This window comes from Lynx rufus, unplaced genomic scaffold, assembly GCF_022079265.1.
Source record: "Lynx rufus isolate CCGP_SWC_20201006 ecotype Redwood Valley unplaced genomic scaffold, mLynRuf1.p SCAF_2, whole genome shotgun sequence".
Taxonomy (NCBI): domain Eukaryota; kingdom Metazoa; phylum Chordata; class Mammalia; order Carnivora; family Felidae; genus Lynx; species Lynx rufus.
The window spans coordinates 51,820,389-51,834,203 of NW_025814834.1; the positions used below are offsets into that span (position 1 = coordinate 51,820,389).

Below are 13,815 nucleotides of genomic sequence, written 5' to 3' on the forward strand. Positions count from 1 at the left end.
GAAGGAACCTAGGAAACTCACTGTTCTTTTTCAGCAACTTCTAGTATATCAGCTATTTACTCAAGTGTGAGGCAACTGTATTAAGGTTTCCCCTACATCGATTCTGATTCCAAACATCCTAATTTTTTGTCCTAATATTTTACTCCAAATTATAGGATTGGAAAAGAATAATGGGAAAGTTTCTCTGTCTCCTCAGAAAGATAATCTGCTTTGTCTTTCTTTACATTCCATGTAAGGAAAACGCGCACTGATACTCATTTCTCAACCTACTCCAGGTCTAAGGAAACAGCACCAGAATTCCCACAGAGCCCAGGGAGCCCTGAAGAACCTAAGAACTGCAGCCAACAGCACTGGCTGCAGAATAGTGAGAACAGTAACATTAATACTAATAATGGCTTTCTTGTGTTGAGACTTATTATATTATGCTAGGCATTTACATCATTTACTCTTCACAAAAAGCTTATAATTATCCTTGTTTTACAGATGAGTGACATTAAATAGCTTTCCAAAGGTCACATAGATAGTGAGTAGCTAGTCTGTAATTGAAAGTATGTCTTCTCTTCGTTACAGCCTACTGCCTTTCTGTGCCTTTCTAATGACTAGAAAAATAGAAAAGACTGGTGCCTCAAAAAAAAAAAAATCACAAAACAACTAAACATCATTATTGACAATAATTATTTTCTGGGTCTGTTATAGTGTAATTGCTAGTTTCCTTGCCCTGCAAGACTAGAATAATTACACCTATCTCAATAGAGTAATTAATATAAGTATTTTTATTTAGAAACTGCTCTGAAATCTTCCAATAGAGATAGAGGATAAGGATAATTTTTTATTATAACCAATTACTCACACTCAAAAATCATTTAGAGTCATTTAAAATATAAAATGGAAATATAGAAATAAATAATGTCTCTGTAATAAAGTGGCAAAATACTTTATCAAGAAAACCTAGGACAGATATGTATGCAAATGCAGTATTTTAATTCTGAGCTTCCAAGAAGTCAAGATTAAAAAGGGAAACATGAATTTTTAGCATTTATTATTTTATGAAAAGATAGGTTTTACATAGAAATTAAGTAATACATCTTATAGATTTTTAATAGAAGGTATATTGAATCAAAAAGGTTAACATCTTCTGTAGTGGTTTTATGAAAGCTGCAAAACTTCCAAGTGACTATTCTTATGTTGACCTCCCTTGTTTAACTAATGATATAATCATTAAATAATTATCTTATTCAGGCATTTTGGGAAAAGTTACAACAATGTAGTCTATAAATGCAGCTTTCTTATGCACTAATAATATAAAAAGGGATATGATTAATAAATTCTTTCTTCCCAGGACTTTGTGGATGAACCATGTATCTTCCAGTTCTGAAATTGAAGCCTATTGTTATTTCTACACATTGGGGTATCACACTGATCCTATTCTCACATGAACCAGTGGAGACATTTCATATATTTGGTTTATATCATTTTGGTTGCCCATTAGAAGATGGAAAAAATCCAACAAATTACTGATTAATAAAAACATTTTATTGATGCTATCAAAATAGAAATAAATTTGTTCTTTCTGCATAATTTTTCTTAAATTTTATTAAATGACAATTTGAACAGACTTAAGCAATTTTTGTCAATATGGTCTGCCCCAATATTATTAACTTAAAAATACAAAAGCTGTATAAATTCTGATGATACTATGTATTGTCTCTTATAATTTATAATTTACATTTTATAAAAAACAAAGAAGAAAGGAATACATAAAGGCAATAATTTTAATGACATTTCAGCTTCTGGATTGAAAATTTTGCCACATAAATGAACACAAAACAAGAATACCCTTCTGTCATTGATATGATTACATGCTAGAATGCTTTGTTGCATATACAAAGGACAGTCTCTTTTAATAAGATGAAGTTACAGGTAAGATGTCAATCATATTGACTTTGTAGGGTGGTTGTGCACAAATTCATTTGAGCATATTCCACATTGTAGATGCTCAATAAATGGTGACCATAGTTGTCATCGTTACCACAAAGGGAGCTTGTCCCTAAAAATGAAAGTTGAAAAAGTCAAAAGTAATCTTTTCCCTCATCTCTTAAAAAATAGCTGAAAACTTTGAGTAAATGAGTTTTATATATACACTTATTTTTCTCTTTCAGGATGTACAGAAAGTCCTATCACATGGTTGGTTTGGCATATCCAGAAGCTGTCATAATAACATTAAAGGTGAAATGATTTTAATTATTTTAACTTTTTCAAATAGTCATTTTTCAAATCTTAAAATGGTTGGGAGAACATGAAAATAGGTCTTTGCTGCAGTTTATATGTTTGTATATAAGTAGTATTTTAACCATTTTCAACATGTCGTGTGTTCTGAATCATGACTCATTGTAGACTTAAATGAGGATTGATTGACACCAACAAGCTATCAATGCATATGCACGTGTGTGCACACACATGTGCTTTCTTTTCTTCTCTGTGCTTTATTTAGGTGGATCTTGAATTCAGTTTTGAGATGGCACCAGGACTTGTCAGAATATACATATCTTGTTATGTATATACTATGGAAAAGTTGCATGCATTAAAAAAAATGTTTTAGGACAAAACTTACATGAAAGAAATTTGTTTGGATTTTAGTTCTGAGAAAATGTAAAAAGATAAAATTAAGAAAGAAAACAAAAGAAATTTGTCTCTCTCATCTCTGCTTTTCCTGTGGTTGAGGCCCCATTTCAGTATTAAATATGTTAGAAATAACTAGAGTCAAAACTCTGAAGTGGTAAAAGTTTTGGATTCACTTGTCTCCACTGTGTGTGCCCATGTGAGCACTGTTCCTATTTCTAGAGGCAGTTTGTAGGCTTATTATTCAATATCTCTTATCTCTTTCTATTGTTGAATTTGGGTAGAGACATTCAACTTTGTCTCCTCTAATAGTTTCATGGTTGTTTTCCTGTATCAACCAAGAATTTAAAGGACACTGGCAACAGAATATCCTGAGTTGCTTTATTTGTGATTTATTAAACTCTTTTTCTAGTTTCAATTTATATTGTTTTCTTTTGTTAATTTATTTTTAAGGGTACCCTTTGCATTTGTTTTTTTTTTTTCTCTGTTCCATATTAGACTTTCATCTTATTAACTTAAAAGGATAGTTTTTTCTTGGGCACTTTTTTATGTTTATGTTTCTTTTTTTTAATGTTTATTAATTTTTGAGAGAGAGAGAGACAGCATGAGTGGGAGAGGGGCAGAGAGAGAGGGAGACACAGAATCTGAAGCAGGCTGCAGGCTCTGAGCTGTCAGCACAGAGCCTGATGTGGGGCTTGAACTCACAAACTGTGAGATCACAACCTGAGCTGAACTCGGCTGCTTAACTGACTGAGCCACCCAGGGGCCCCTGTGTTTATGTTTCTAAAGCTCTAATAAAGGAGTATATAACTGAAATGTCACACTGTAGGATATTCATTACTCCTTGGATCTTGTGACATTTTTATTTCCTCAAATGTGGGCAAGAATGTTACTTATTTTTATTTTTCTTATTTTAATAACCTTTACTTAGAAACCAACACAATGTTTTAGTATGAGAGAAAGTAAACATTTTTCTAAAGTTCAGTATAGAAAAAATATATAAACTAACAGGTTGCAAAAGGAAATAGCCACTAGTAAAGAATATTTTTGTTAAATAGTTCTTATTTCCTGAGATACCTTCTTGTCTTGTTTGTTCTTAATCAAGCATCTGCAGTAGTTTATAAATGTAAATTATCATTGTTGATAAAAATCCCCCAAAGTAGAGAACTAACCTTTTACTCAGTGGGAAACCCCTAGCAGGAACTATAAATAGCAGCTTCCTAACAATCTGAACTAATTCTTCTGTGTTAGCTTTGGAATTTGATAAAAGATTTGTTGGCCTCATTTGAGCTTTACGATGGCAAAATGCCTTCTAAGACAACTTTTAGCGATTCTAAATTTACAAACAGATAAAGCAAGTGTTTGGGGATCAAATCAGGGCCAAATGTGAGGAATTTAACAAAAGCATGCAAGCAAATAAAACAAAAATATTTCATTGGTGTTTTCAAGTGATTAAAATTACCATTGGAAGCTGTTATTACTATTTTCAAAAGCAGTATTTTTAAAAGAGACTGAATACTTTTTATCAGATTCTCAGGTTTCATCATGTTATAGTACAGATAATTGGCCTCTGTAAAAATGTGTTAAATGAACAAAGTTCTAAACAATGCCAGCCCAAATTCAAAATTAATACCTAGCTTTAAGGTTGCCCACTTACTAGTCAATAGTAAACCTGTTGTGTGTATGTAAACCCACACTTTGCTAATAGTTTCTAGTAATCAGAGCTGACTGTTGTATTTCTTTAAATTTTTAAAATTTCAGTGATTTGTTTAGTATTGGAGCTCCAAATTTACATTAAAACCTCCTTAGTATATAGGACTTAATGTCACTTGTTACAAGTCCATTTTGTGAACACCTCTGCAAGTATTCATCCTGCAATTACCCAAAGCAAACATCAGGAGGTAGCTGTAACAGTTTGGCTTTATCTCTCACTGGCAGTGGTTTTTTTCCAAGGGTAGGTATGTGTTTGCCTATAAGCCTGACCACTTCCCTAAAGAATCTCCTGAAATGCTGCAATTACTCTCCTCTTCCTTCATGTCAGTCAAAAGACCCACTTCTTTTTCCTTTTCATCTGTCCTTGGAGGAAAGTGTAAATGAATGGGTCAAGGGTACAGTGAGTAACAAGGTTGTATATACTCTACCTTTCTAGGGTGTTTGCATCTTAAAGGAAGACATAAAATATCAAAGCTTTAAACCAAAGTACTAACTCTTAGGGTGTAATTTCAAGCCGTGTAGAAGGTGGTGGATGGGAAAGAGAAGTTGGGGCTACTTTCCCCCATCTCCCCATTGACATCACCACATAACCCGTAATTCTAGCTGAAAATGAAGCCCACTCTGAGAAAGTGACTTATGGTATGAATTTGAAGAGAGATTGAGGATAAGGTTAGTATTATAGTGTTAACAGGTTTATTACATCAAGTTTGATAACTTTGGGATTAAAGGATTAAGGAAAATCTTAACACTACATTACACATTATGGCCTCACTTTTGTGAACCCATGGATGCTAAGTGGCCCTGTCATATCAAACTCTGCAAAATATAGTCAGATGTTCTAAGTTGAAATGTAACCTGCTGAATCTACAATGCTTGATCTCTTCATAGAGAGAAATAGAACTATATAATATTGCCATTTAAAGTATTTCCTCTTTTTTTTTTACAGGATGTTGATAAATGGTCTTTTGATGTATTTGCCTTAAATGAAGCAAGTGGAGAGCACAGCCTGAAGTTTATGATTTATGAACTGTTTACCAGATATGATCTTATCAATCGTTTCAAGGTCAGAAACATGGGACAAAAGTGAAATGCTCTTAGAATTGGTTATCTGAATAAGAATGAAAAAGCAGAACATTGAGTAATTAATCAGTGCATTTTTTAATGTTTCTAATTAGCAGGTCACAGAACTAGGGGATGAGTTTACCACATGATATATCCATTTTCCATGACTCACTGACATGTATCCACATGGATGTCATGAGGCCATTGTAGCATCATTCCAACAAGATACCAACATCCCCCTGAATTACTCCCAGAATAGTCATGTAGAGACTGTGAGCTATGTTTTCTTAAAAAAAAAGATGCTCTTCTATGTTTCACAAACACAGAATGAATCTTTATTGGCAGCTTTTCTTAAACTGAGATGAAAGGGCTTCTAATTAACTTCATTTAGAGCCATTTAAGCAACAGATTTGATCCAGATTTCTGAGCACTCTGAAACTTGTACCCTTCAGCATTTCCAATGGAATCATGGCATTTTTAGAGCTAGAGGGTACTGGGAGGTCATTTATTTTAATCCTTTGTACTACGGATAGAAAAAACAGACTTCAATTGTAACTGGGAATTTTACCCTTTTAAGAACTAGCCTTCTGTCTTGACTCTGGAAGATATAAACATTTAAAGACGACAATATGGGTGATATTGTTAATTCATCTCTCATAGTTAAACACATGGGTTTATAATCTTAGGATTGAAAGCTAACAGGTTAATGAAATCATTTTTCGGAACAGCCTACATTTAACTGCAAAAAAACTCCTGCCCACATCTGACTCACAATTGTGTTCCATCCCGAACATTGTTGTGCTTATGTTGACTTAGTGCTACTATTTTATCAAAATATAATCATAATTATTACTTTTCGCAGATTCCTGTTTCTTGCCTAATTTGCTTTGCAGAAGCTTTAGAAGTTGGTTACAGCAAGTACAAAAATCCTTATCACAATTTGATTCATGCAGCTGATGTCACTCAAACTGTGCATTACATAATGCTTCATACAGGTATCATGGTAAGAAAGCTTTCTTAACTGAAGTTTGCTAGTTTGTAACATCAAATTCCTTTTCTCCATTTTGCCATTGTCCCTCTAATACCCATAAAAGTATTATAAGAAGTAATCTTTTGTATTTTTTAGGGTTAGTGAGTTATTCATAATATACATTATCCAAAAAAATATTTTAACTCAATGATGAAAAGATACCCAGAGGCAAATGTAAATATACTGCAAATTTGCCAAAATTTGGACTCTAGAACATTTTGTTTATAAATTGTTTTCCCATAGGAATCAACCAAAAAAAGTGACGTAGATAAAAAGTCTTTGGGATAAAAGCTAGTTACAGTTCTCTTCCCTCATATTACCATGTTCTCCCAAGCTGACTTCAGTGGATTTTTCTCTTTTACTTGCATTGCTAATTATAATGAAATCTTAATAGGGATTTTGGAAATTATTTATGTGAATTTTTCCAAATTCTCCTTCCTTTTCTTTGCATCTGAATGAATCAATGAATAAGTAAATAAATAATCCAGCAGTGCAATCCTGGGACAACAGTGAGTTCATGTTAGGAACTCTGGCACTGCCTGGAATTTCTGAAATGTATCAGAGTTTAGGGTGACTCCCAGAAATGAAAAGGAAGGAATAACTCTTCTAAAAATTCCACACTGACATGGGTTCAAAGGGATATAGTCCCTGTGAGTACCTTTTTGATTCCTTATGTGTCAGCCTACGCTGAAGCAGTGCCATAAAATGCATGTACGTAGAATGTTCCACCAAACCCCATAATATGCATTTCCTACCTATTTTGATTTCAGAAGTCACACCTGTTCTTTTGGGTCATTGGCACTCAGATCTATGTAACTAATGCTCTTTGGGGCCAAAAGATCCTCAATACCTCATCTTTCCACACCAGAGACTATTCCTAACCTGGTCCCAAGCAAAGTCCCTAGGGCCACAGTATGTTGTGCTGAAGATATTGAAAACTTATAACAGTTACATAATTATTATATTTTATTATATACAGGAAATTCTAATAATAATTTTATTTTTTCCTAAGAAACTATAGTATGTTGCTTACTATATATACCATCCACTTGCTGTGATTCATCCAATAGTGTCTCATATGATGACTAAAGAAATTGTCTACTCCACTTTTTCATCTTTCTTTTCCTCCAAAATATCACAGATCTATCAATGCCTTGGGCTCAGATCCTACTCCTAAGCTGTATCAATTATCTGTTGCTCTAAAACAAACTACTCTAAAATTTAGTGGCTTCAAACAACAATTTATCAATATCTCTCAAGGGTCTAGTTAGAAGGGTCCCAACTAGCAGGTTCTCACTGTGGTCTCTCATGGGCTTACAATCAGCTAGCAAGTATGGCTGAAGATATCTAAGGACATCACTGGGAAAGACATCCATAGTGGCTCAGTCACTGGCTGGCAGTTGATAATGGCTAATGGTTGGAGCTCAGCTGTCTTTTTTTTAATTTTTAGGTATTTATTTATTTATTTATGTAGCAAGGGGGATGGAGGAGCAGAGAGAGAGAAAGAGACAGAATCCCAAGCAAGCTCCACACTGTCAGTGCAGAGCCTGAGGCAGGGCTCGAACTTACAAACCATGAGATCATGATCTGAGCTGAGATTAAGAGTTGGATGCTTAATCAACTGAGCCACCCAGGCACCCCTTAGCTGGGCTTTTCATAAAGGATTTTCTTGGAATATTACTACCAATTCAAGAGAAATATGCATTCTACAACAATATTGCAAAGTAATATATCCTGCTTTGGAGTTAAATCCTATTTAGGTGAGGCAGAAATCTCAAAAACCTTAACTGATACAGTAGCATGACCTTCTCATGACCTTATTGAAGGCTGAACTTACATGTATTGTCAACCTCATACCTTGGGTTTTCCTATTGTAAGGTATAGGTATGGGCATCACAGACTTAAGGTATAAACATGCCCATTGGCTGAGATCAAATGCAACCATGTCTGGACTTGCTTGGTCCTGGGTTGAAGTTTACTCACTCTTCTTTCTAGGAGTCTGATTTGGCATGGAAAGGGATGGAGTAGAAGTTAACAATAATAAGTAGAAAATAAAGCATTCAAAGATAGAGTTTTAAAATATTATAAGCTTTTAAAAAGTAGCATATGTAACCTTCTTTATAACTGTTTCTAGTATGTGCACTCACACACGCACACACACACACATGCAAATTCTTTTAAAGTTCCTTTGGTTCTAATAAGATTTCATCATCACAGCTGTTTTTTGAACTCTTTGCCTCATGACAGCTGCAAATGCTGTTCTACTTGAAAAAGTTGCTTCACTACCTTCCTGGTTATAGCTGCTTACTGTTTCCTTTCTAAGGCCTTGGTCTTGAATCTGATAGCCAGATGGTTTTCAAGTGTGGCATTTCCTCTTTCCTGAGTTCTGTGGCTTTGAAAAAGTTAACTCAAAAACATAACATGTAAGTGGTACCCTGAAATGGCAACTGAAGTGATTCAGTTTTTTCAGAACTTAATAGAATGGAAAAGTAAAGCCTTCAGTCTAATAAAATATCTACTTTAATTATGACATGCAGTGAGAAGATATATGCCATTTTATGCTGGGAGGTAACCAAAATTTCATCATTTAAAAATGTTTCTGCTTAAGTACATTTTATTTTCGCTATCAGTGTAAAGGGAGCTAAATAAAAGTCTCCTATTTTAGCCTCAGAATCTCTGTTCTGAAATGAAATCCTGTTTGAAGAAATGAAGGATGCTGTTATTATTGGTAAATAGAGACATTCAAATCCACAATGGAACTTTTTCCTCGGAATTGTGAGGACTTTTTCCTGGATATACCAAGCCATTCCAACTTCTCCAGAATACTGGACAAAGCTGGTCCAGCCCGGCAGGACTCCTAGAAGTTGACATTAGTGAAGATCACATAGTCACTCTTTGAGAGGACCGTAACTTACCAGTCATAAACATAACTTCACTCTACTTTAGCAGGTTTTGTTGGAGGAACTTGTTTCTGATTTATTCATCCTTCAGCAAAAATGTGTTAGTGGGCTCTTTAATCATCCATTAGTTTGGCCATTACAAAAACAGCCTTGTGGAAGATTGTCACTGTTGTCCAAGATCAGGAAGATACATTTAAACTACAGAGAGTAATGAGAAATTTTATGATAGATGCTAAGAGGAAAGGCAAAATGAATTACGAATTTATTGACAGTGTTGCCAAAACTACATTTCACTGCCAGCTTTATAGCTTTGGGAAAGTTACTGAAGTCACTGACTTCAGTATTTTAGTTGATGTCCTGCTGTTTCAGGACAGTCTTATCTGCGTGACATTTATGGAGCACTCCAGTGGCAGCCCCAAATTGTCAGGTGACTCACACAGCCTGTCACCTGCAAAGTGTTCTAAGGACCAGTGCCTGAAGGGGATTGTGATGAAGCCAGTGTCCTTCAGTTTGTTAATGTCAGATGGGATACTCTTGGCTTGGGAGTAGACACTGCAGAGAGATTGGATGTCGGTACAGCCTCTGTCTCTTTCTATCCTTTATCACTTAGTTAACTTGTAGTTCTGTGCCAAGGTGACAGTGGTGTGTGGTAGCTCAATCCATTTGCTAAAGAGCAAATTCCTTCACCAAGTGCTACCAAGCCACCTTCAAATATCTCATTGAATTTCAAATCATCCGAGGTCTTGAAAGGAACACTTGTATTTAAGGGCTCCTGGCACTGTGTTCTAACATTAAGAGTAGAAGAAAGAAAGATGATGTGAGATCTGTTTCCTTTGGCAGTTGCAGTCTACTGACCACACCCAGAAATAGACCCCCACACTCTGGAATGACTCAGTTGTTCTCCAATCAGTCTACAGAAAATGTACCACTCTGTCTGTGTTCTACAAACTGTGTGGGAATTCTGTTTTTACAAACGGCTTCCCAGACAGCAATGTTTGGAAGAGTGGAAAGGGTACAGGCTTTCAAGGCAATCAGACATAGGTGTGAAATCCTGTTCTACCACTACCCTAGCTCACTCGCTCTCTACCTTGGTTTTCTTGTCATTAATATGTGGTTAATAATACTGACCACCAGTGAAGAGTCCTTGATATCATAGATGTAAGGCACCTAACCTAGTTCCTGACACATAATGGGTATTAACACACACCCTCATGTCAATAACAATTATTAACTTATTTTTATTATATATTACTTTATGTGTATTATGTATTAATATTATTATAACACTCACTTTCTATACTGGGTAAGTTATAGCAAACTATGTCATCCTATTCAAAGGGATAGAGAAAAAGTACCCAACCCAATAATTCAACTAAAAGAGTTATTAATTATGCTCTTTTAGACACACCAGGAACTAATAGGTCAATGTGATTTTCTGACCTGAAATTCTCCCAACCATACACATACACACACACTGAAAAATTGAGGTATGAAAATTTACATCATAAGTCTTAGAGCTTTATTAGCTTCTACCCATCAATATACCCAGTTAAATTATCTAGAAATTCTGCTTTTGAAGCCTTAGAAGAATGTGTTCTGCATATTACCTCCCTCAAGTAACAAATGCTGTTGTCATCCATGGAAGGAATATTTTGATCCCTGGAAGGAACAGAAACTTTGAAATCAGATTTGGGGGTGAATTCCTGCTCTTCCACTTGATAGCTATGTGGCCTTTGGCAGGTTGATTCAATTCTTTAGGATTCAGCTTTGTTTGCTGCCAGATGAAGGTAAAAATACTTACCTCATAAATGGAAAATAGGATGGTTATACAAATTAGAGACCATATAACTAAAATGTCCAGTTAATGTTAGTTTCTTCTTTCTTTCTGTCATCATTGTGCAAACTGTTGATAGCGGTCAGTATCTCCCTATGATGTAATTTGAGGACTTCTCATTTTTAGAGTTAGTCTCCCTGAGCATTCCTCTATGCAAAGTGCAAACTGTAGTTTAGATGAAGCACAGTGTCTGCACTGCTCATGACTCATCATTTTTACCCTTTATGCCTGTCCGTGAGGAATCAGAAGAGTATAGGTTACATATGGATCACTATGCTAGTTGGGAAGAGTGATAGGATTCAGTCTCATTCTCTCTGGCATGTCCTCGTGCATCATTTACAAAATCTATGAATTTAAACATTCATTTTCTGAGTTGGAATTCTCATTTGGCACCAGTGTAAAATGAATTAACAACCAAGGAGCTAAAAAATCAGCCCCAAATTCTACTTTTGCTAATGCAGAATAGATGTGCTTTTAAATTGAGTGTGAGGGTTCAGCATTTCTCTCTTTCCAAACCATTTTATAATTTAAAATTATTTATTAGGGCTATAATGTGGCAATAAATAAGAGAGATTCATGGAAGAAGTACTATTTATGGGAAGCAGAGAATAATGAGACTAAAAACAGGAAATAAGTATAATCAATTTTGACAGCTAGGAAGATAATAATTTTAAATACTTATGAGATAATCTATAATTAAAATTTATCTCTGCTGCCCTAATTGTATTTTTGTATAATTGCAACTTCATATTCTATGTTATTATAGATATTGAATGTTACTTTTTTAAAATCACAGTTAAATATATAAATCTTAAATATAATCAATAGGAAATACTGAAGAAAACAGGTGACTTTTTTCTAGGAATAATTTTTTTTATAAAACAATGGGTTTCTGGGGGCTCAAGAACTGGTTTAACTTTAGTTGTTTGCTATTCATTTCATGGTGTTTAATTCCACAGTCTCGCTGGGGACATTGGAGGCTCAGTCTTACTTCAGTTTATAATACAGCCCATTCTTCCTTTTAATGACTCACAATTAAATGCACCCATAAACACAGAATAGCTAGCTATATCAACTCCCTTTGGTTCTGAAAATCATTTCTGCTTCAGTCATCCAGCTGTGAGACTATTTATTCTTGAATTGCAATCACTAAAGATATGTTAGCTCACTATTATTTCCCAGACTCAATGCCTTCTACAGTGCATTTAAGGTAATAAGTTCAGGAAAATGGCATCTGTTCTGTATTTTACTATATGACAAGATTTGTGAAAAAGCACAGTGAGTACATTAACTTAAAACTTCTTTTAAAATTCCACAGGGAATGATCACTAATTCTATTTTCATGAGAGCTCTGGCTGAGAGGGTAAATAACTTGTTTGCCTAATGATCGACAAAGATTTAAAACCAGAAATTGTCTGATTCCACAATCTCTTTCAACTATTCCTTACTACCTCCTCCTAATACAAAACTGGTGAAATTCAAGTCAACAGACAAATATTAAGTTCCTACTATGTGCCAGTTACCATGATAGGTTATGTGAAAGGGAGCAAAGATTAATAAGATGATGCCTTTGTCAATTATGAAATTCAACAGTTGTCACCTCTCATTCCTGAGTCATGGACCTACAATGGCTCCCTCTTGCATTTTATACAAAATCCAAATTCATCAGCTCTAATCAAAGTAGTCTATCAACTTTTCCCATAAGCTGCACTCTTTCCATTCTCATTCCACTTGACTTTCCAACACAATTGGCAATTCGCCTTTCATATCAGCCTCTACACTCTCATTCTGCATTTGCTCTATTTAGAATCTCTCTGTTCCTAACACTGCATTTAGATACTAATCTTTGTCCATCCTTCTTTCAAGATCACTGCCATCAAATAGACATTCAATCTGCTCTTTGTACTTCAAACTGTGATCTTTTATCAAGTATGCATGTAGTTTACATTATATTTTTCTGTTGCTTTGTACAATTTAATTGTTTCAAGTATATGGAATGAGACTACTAAGAGCAAGCTCCATATCATTTGGATCCTCCATTACTACCATCAAGTACCACCTACTGGTGGTTCTATCCAGTAGAACTGTCTGTGATGATAGGAACACTGCACTGTTCCATCTGGTAACTACTTGCTACATGTGACTATGAAGCAGCTAAAATTTGGTTTCTGTGACTGGGAAAATGAGCTTAATTTTATTTAATTATATTTATTTTCAGTTTAAGTGGTCACATGTGGTTACCATAATAGAGGAGTAAAACTGTTATGTTAAATGTCAGTGATGAATAAACTATCAAATTACCAAAGTAGGCTTATAATAGCAGAGAAATTTGTTAAACCATCCAATGGATAACAGAACAATCAATCTATATTGAAGCAGGTGGTCTGGATTTTATATGAAACATTAATTCTCTCTTTTATTACTAACTTATGTGCACAGTCAAGAGTATGTGTGCTATGAAGAGCAAATTTAGTAAATTCTTAGAAACGCTTCCAAATTTTTAAATATAAAAACAAAGTTCAGTTTCTCTAATGAGAAAAGTGAATATTTTCAACTCTTAGGAAATTTCCTGATAGAAGAGTCTTCTACAAAAGTTGAGCTAAAAACATTTCAATGATATATGGGCTATATGTTAAAAATTACTAAACTAAAAGAAA

At 34.6% G+C, this 13,815-nt stretch overlaps 1 protein-coding gene across 5 annotated transcripts in view; it reads left to right on the forward strand.

The window, feature by feature from the left end:
* Positions 1–13,815, forward strand: part of PDE1A (phosphodiesterase 1A) — a 323,710-nt gene that overhangs the window by 256,555 nt on the left and 53,340 nt on the right. For all 5 annotated transcript variants that reach the window (XM_047084618.1, XM_047084613.1, XM_047084615.1 and 2 more), the window contains 3 exons: positions 2,160–2,226; positions 5,279–5,395; positions 6,257–6,397. In XM_047084618.1, the coding sequence (XP_046940574.1) occupies positions 2,160–2,226; positions 5,279–5,395; positions 6,257–6,397 (325 nt within the window). The remainder of the gene's footprint in view (positions 1–2,159; positions 2,227–5,278; positions 5,396–6,256; positions 6,398–13,815) is intronic.